The sequence below is a fragment of the Manihot esculenta genome, chromosome 10 (assembly GCF_001659605.2).
Source record: "Manihot esculenta cultivar AM560-2 chromosome 10, M.esculenta_v8, whole genome shotgun sequence".
Lineage (NCBI taxonomy): Eukaryota > Viridiplantae > Streptophyta > Magnoliopsida > Malpighiales > Euphorbiaceae > Manihot > Manihot esculenta.
In genome coordinates, this window is record NC_035170.2 from 5,729,954 (window position 1) to 5,736,668 (window position 6,715).

The following is a 6,715-nucleotide window of genomic DNA, read 5'->3' on the forward strand; positions in this document are numbered from 1 at the left end:
AATTACATTCCTGCCTTGTTAACTAATTATTCTAGTGGGGGAGAGATTTAAGACATTGGAAAAAGAAATTTTATAAATCATTTGAAAAGGTAAATTTATTAGGGAAGGTTTAGTTAGCTTAGGAAATAGGAAAAATTATTTTTAAAAATATTTATATTATGTAAAAATTTATTTAATTAATTTTTAAATTTTAAAAAAATAAAAAGAGAAAGAAATGCTGAAAGTTTTAGCTTTTCTTCATTCTGTTGTGAAAAAGATTTTGCTTTGGGGATGTGGGGATGAAGATTCGTTGCTGAATGTGTAAGAGTAAGCATGTTCTCTTTCTTACCATTTCTTTGTCCTACTGAGGTAAGAGATAAAATAATGACGTGTTTGGCTGGTGACTAAACACTGAGGTGGAGCTGAGGTGCTCAGTTTCAAGTTCTAACACCTAGCAGAGAAGGCTTGTTTCTGTGTCAATGTCTCAGCAATTCCGATCTCCTAAGCTAAAGATGCAGTAACAGACAAAGGTTTGTTTCTTTTTTGGCCTTTAGGCTTTGTGTGCGAGGTGAAAAGGCAGAAATAATTGATGGTGTGTGGTTTCAGCTTTTCAGTAATTTCCCTTTTCCTTTTGCATGCCAAACAGAGGAGCTTTTGTGTCTCATTGCCTGTAATTAATTTTTATGAAGTGAGTTGAACTAATCATTTCGTTTCATAAAAAATACAACCATCATAATTTTTATGAATTAAAAATTATTAGAAAATAAAATATTTTTCTTTTCTATCTATATATATATAAAATCATAGTAATTAATTTGAAAAAAATTAATATATATGTATTACAATTATCATATAATTCCCATTTGTCCTTGTGGTTTTTGGCTAGCTATAATTCTAATAATTAAATATTGCATTATTCACTTTTAAATCATAATTAACAATAAAATAAAAATTAATTACAAAAAATAAACGAATAAACAAAGCATTACATCAGAAAATGTCCAAATTGCAATGGGTCTACCGGTTGTTGAGAATATTTTATATGAAAATGGAAGCAACCACTTTGACAAATAACAACATTAATAATGAATTAAACTTGCTATTTAAATTCAATTATGCTCCTAAAGTTTATTTAAATTCAATATTAATTAATTTAATGATAGATTAAAAAATAAAACTGTCCTGTGATGGATTAAATTCGTAAAAAAGATAATTGAGATGATTAATTTTTACGGTAATCACTCTAATATTTAAATCAATATATTAAAAAATAAAGTAATTATAATGAATTGTTTAAAATTTGAGTAGTGCACGATGATGATCTGAGATCCAGAAAAATAGGATTTTACAAGGATTCTGTAAAATTTAAAAAAAATTTCCTTTTGTGAGGAGGGTGTTTCCCTTTCCTTTTGTCCGCTAGTGACGTATAACGAAATTTTCACCATTGAGCCACGTATCTCTGCTATACTGATATAGACGTACGAGAAGATCAGATTTCTGCTACAGGCGTAATGGCCTCTAATTCTTCCCGAACGCGTATGCTGAGGGACCCACAAGACGGATGGGTCGGTTTCTTTCTTGGTTTCGAGCTGAACCGGAAGATAAGATTAGAACTGGGCCCAAAGAGGATCTGTTTGGTGAGCCGTATGGGCTGGGCTGACCTAATTGAGAAATTCAGATGGAGCCCAGTCTCAAGGCAGAACGGGCTGAACCTGATTCACGCGGGAGACTTGAGGGCTTCCAGATAATGGGATATTGTCATGGGTCTTACCCCAGACCGAGATGAAGAAATCCAGCGGTGGATATTATAGCCGTTATCGTAAAGAAAATAATAACAATTTCTGTCATTAATTTTTTAAATTAGAAAGAAAAATTAAATTCAAATCAACTTTTAAAAAAAATAAATGACAAAAATTTAAATTTTATCTAGCTTTTATTTACTCAAACCACATTGATTTATTTAAATTATATTGATTATTTTTTATTTAAATTTAAATGAAATTAAATAAGTTTTTTTCTTTGGAAAAAGGGTAGCTTAATTAGATCTCGATCTGAACTTAGATAATGTGATATAAATTAACAAAACTTGTTGAAAAAGATTGTCTGAGGCAATAGGTGGCTAAAAGTTCCATCTTCCTCAAATTTTATTGCTGTATTTTCCTTTTTCCAATGTGCCAAAAGATTAATACTGTATTGTAAAGAAATCAATCAAAGCTTTAAACGTAATTTTATAAGGAAAAATCAATTGAAGCTTGACTTTTGAGTGCATGTAACCACAAATCAATCACTTTATCATATGCAATTTGGTAATTAATTGTTTGTTAGTACTAATATTTTACTATAATTATCACATCACTCAATAATTTACTTTTGCATAATAATTAAATACGTTCTTTTTTATAATTTATTAATTATAAATTTTTAAAATTAAAAATTTTAAATTAATAAATTATTTAAAATTAAAATTATAGCTATTAATAATAATTATATCTAACAATTAAATTAAAGAGGCTATATATATGAGAGCCGGTAATTGCTTTATTCTATTAAAAATATTTTAGAATTATTTATTCTAAATATATTAAGTTAATATGAAAAAAAAATCAACTTAATCTTGACACTTGAAGATTGATTGGTCTAAAATCTGAAAAATATTAAAACTAAATAAACCAACTTGAATAAAAGTTAAAATATATTAAACTGCCAAAAACAATAATCAAATAAAGTTGGTTGGATTTAATTTGATTTTTTTTTTTCACTTGGAAAACCATATTAAACTAGAAAAGAAAACTGAATTGAATAGCATAAAATTGATTTTCTTTGTTTTTTTCATTTCACTTAGAAAATTTATTTTTATTTTTATATATAATAAACAAAAACTTTATACTCGTAAATTACAGTTTGAAATCTTTATAATAGAAATATTTTTATTATTAAATTTATTATAAAAATAAACATTTATTATTAATTCATATATTTAATAACAGACTCTATAATGGTACTCACTTTCATTAGTAAATTAAATATATTTTGCATCCTGTTAGAAATTGCATTATTATCATTAACGAAATTAGTTTAATTAGTAATTATTATTATTATTTTGATAAATTTTTATAGTGTAATTATAGATATTCTCGATTCATTGAATTGAAACTAAATTTTATTCATACTGAATCGACCTATTTAAGAGGTAAAGTGTTTCTGATGAGTAAAATAAAATCATTGAAAAAAGAAATTTATAAAGAAAGAAAGAGAAGTAGAAATTAAAGAAAAATATTTTTTTATATTTTTAATATTTTAAAAAATTAATTAAAAAAATTATTATTCTGATCAAATAAAAAATTAAATTAATTTAAGGAATATGATTTTTCTCTTAATGAGAGAAATAAAGTCTTTTTTCGCAATTGTTAAAATTTCAATATATAAATTTATTAATAAATTTTATTTTTAAAATTAAAATTAAATAATAATAATTTTATTAAAAATATATATATTTTTTTAAAAATAGAAATTGGGGATTAGGGAATAAGCTTAAGACCTCTCGTGTTTACTCAGGTACACTTACCACCAGTGTAAACCTGTGAATGCACTTGTTGACAAGGTTTAACAACCACTACAAAAAAACAGACTATCAGTGACGGATTTAGCGATGGAAATTACTTCCGTCGGAAAAAAAAATTTTAGCGACGGATCAGCGACGGATATTTTATGTTTAAATTTCTGACGGATTAGCGACGGATTTTTAAAATATTAGTGACGGAATTTATTCCGTCGCTAATCCGTCAGAAAACGCAAACAATATAAAAACAAAACCCTAATATTCTCTTTCCTCATCTCTTTTAATTTCAGCCACCATTTTCCCCTCCTCTCTTCCCCTCAGCGCCGAATCGTTCTTCCTTCCACTCTCGCCGCCGCCGCCGCCGTTGTTCCCGTGGTTGCCACAAGTTGCTGTCGCGCGCCCTGCCATCGCTATCCATCGCTATTGTTGCTGGTTTTCCTGCTGTCGCGGCTGTGTAGCCATTGCTGGAGCTGCCACTGCCGTTGCCACTCACCGCCGCCGCCGCTGCTGTTCCTGTGGCTGTCGCCTCATTAAAACTTGTTGGAAACATGAATTGAAAGCCTTTGATTGCAATTCTTTTTTGATCTTTTTTGAAACATGGTTAGTTGATTTTGCTGCTTTTGGTTTCAGCTATTTTGTTATTATCATCATTTGATTGCAATTCTTCTTATTTCTGGTATTTATTTCTATTTGCATAATTTGATTACAAGTTCCTCAAGTTTTTATGTTCTTAGTACCCTTTTGCTGTTGGGTGTTGACAAAATAACAAACCTCTTTGGGGAGAATTAAGCTGTTTGCTTTCTGATTCAGAGCACGATAGGAAGTCCAAAGAACAAGGTTCCTGCTGTTGGTACTGCGTCGCTGAACCTTGCTGAATATGCTTCTACTGCTGAACAGAAAGAGTTGGAATTAAGCCTTCCTCTCTCGCTTCCTGCTGGTGCAGCTGAGCCTAAGCCAATGCTTTGTGTATGTGCATTAGAATTTTTCTGATTTCCATCTTGATTCTGCAAGTACATTTATGACTCTCTTGATTGTTTTGGATTACATAAACATGGATTTTGTGTTTTTCATATTTATGTGAAGGTGATGCTAGTGAATTTTTCCACTATTAGATGAAGTGCTGATAAATTCCCCCCTCCCCCCCCTCTTTTTTTTTTGAGTGTCAATAACTTCTCCCTTTCCCAAAATTCACTTATTCAAACTTTGTATTAACCACACAGATATCACTTATCTTGTTGGAATTGAGGTTTCCAGAAGCCACAAAGCCATTGCAGAGAGAGATAGTTCCTGTTTCATCACCCCCTCAATCAGGAGAAACTGTTTCAACTGAAAAGGATGAGCTTTCTGCAATTAAAGCTGGTCTGAGAAAGGTAAAGATTTTAAAAGATTATGTTTCCACCAGGAGAGCAAAGAAGGCTTGCCTTTTCTTTTTAATTTTTTTTTTAAATTAAAAAATCTTAGAAGCTTTTATTTTCTATCCTTTTATCTTTTTCTCCATGAGCCTGATAGTGAACTCATGAGCCCTGATAGTGAACTCATGGTATGTTTTTATTTTCTATCCTTTTCTCTTTTTCTCCTTATCTCTTTTTAATCTAGGTAACTATGGAGAGAAAATGAAGAGAAGATTATAAAGTAGACGAGTGCATGTTTTGGGGAGCAATTCTCAGAAGCTTTTTGTTCTGATTTTAGTTCTGGGCTAATTGTGGCGGTGAACTTTGCCATTTTGGTCAATATGTGTTCTTTTACTATCAATTATATCCCCAACTTCTGCATATCATTTGAATTGTAACAACCCTTAGGATTTCATGCATATCTAGTTTAATATTGTAAAGCAATAAATTGTGATTAAAAAGAAATGAAAACAGAATCGATAGCATCTACCTAGTAAAAACTGACACTAAGAATGGTGCAATAGTTTAAAATTCCTTTAATTGGGGTATACATGTCCAGCAATTGCATGCTTTTAATTGCTTTTCTGAATGTTAGAACATGAAATCAGTAATTTATCTCAATTCATACACAATTCCTAACCCAAATCTGTTAACTCTACGGATCGAGATTGGTTTATATAAGATTTCTATTTTGCAATCCTAAGTGAAATTTCATATTCATGCATATCCTTGGGATGGCCACAATTGAATCTAAACTTTCAACATTGAGGATATAATTGACAATTAAAAAATAGTCACAGTTGTGAATTTGACCGAAGTTTTATTTATTTATTGGTATGAGACTTCCAGTTTTTAATGATACAAGAGATTTTATTCAATCCAGAAATAATTGTAATGATGATAGTATTTCACTTTTGAGAATGGTAGTAATATGCCTTTATTACCTTTTGATGAGTTTAACAATATGCTGTCCTCCTTGATAATTGCACTGCTCAGTCTCCTAGACAGCGAAATTTTTTTTCCATAGAAATTTGAAAATCTAGTCAGTCCAAAGCTCCATACTCGATAATCACATGCTGGCGTTTTTGGGGTATGATCAGCTTATGTTTTACGTGTTATGCTTTTTTCTTTTTAATTTTTTTTAAAGAATCTATATTATGGTTTTTATTCCAGTTGATGGTATTTAAAAAATAACCTCATCGATCACCTTTGCATATTTATTCAGGGCATTCTTGTGGTTATTTGTTCCTTGCTCTTTTTTTATTATTAATTCCTTACACCAACTAGAATGAGTTATAGTTCTGAATGATGGCAACTTTTTTGCAGTCTCATAAAGCAGATGAGGATTCAAACGCAAATCGATCATCAGTTTCTGATTTTGGAGATGACAATTTTGCTATAGGTAGTTGGGAGCACAAAGAAATAATAAGTCGTGATGGGCACATGAAACTTTAAACAGAGGTCTTTTTTGCTTCAATTGATCAGCGAAATGAGCGAGCAGCAGGTGAGAGTGCACGTACAGCACTTGTCGCTGTCATTGCTGATTGGTTTCATAACAATCATGGTATTATGCCTACAAGTCCCAATTCAATCACTTTCTGTTGTTCCTGGCAAGTCCTTTATCGGATTTTTTCATCCCGAAGGCATGGACTAGGGAAGATTTGACTTTTTGCATGGTGCCATGTCCTTTGATAATATTTGGGATGAGATTAGTGGCTGTGGATCGGATGAGAAAATAATGGGTGATCAGCCTATTGTGGCAGTTGCTGGGGAACATAAGAACCAG

At 30.7% G+C, this 6,715-nt stretch overlaps 1 protein-coding gene across 1 annotated transcript; it reads left to right on the top strand.

Moving 5' to 3' along the window:
- Positions 1–4,002: 4,002 nt before the first annotated feature.
- LOC122724946 lies at positions 4,003–6,410 on the top strand. Its single transcript, XM_043961326.1, has 4 exons — positions 4,003–4,138; positions 4,349–4,504; positions 4,759–4,908; positions 6,256–6,410. The coding sequence occupies exons 1-4, from the start codon at positions 4,136–4,138 to the stop codon at positions 6,382–6,384; spliced, it is 438 nt and encodes a 145-aa protein (XP_043817261.1). The 5' UTR covers positions 4,003–4,135; the 3' UTR covers positions 6,385–6,410.
- The last annotated feature ends 305 nt before the right edge of the window (positions 6,411–6,715 follow it).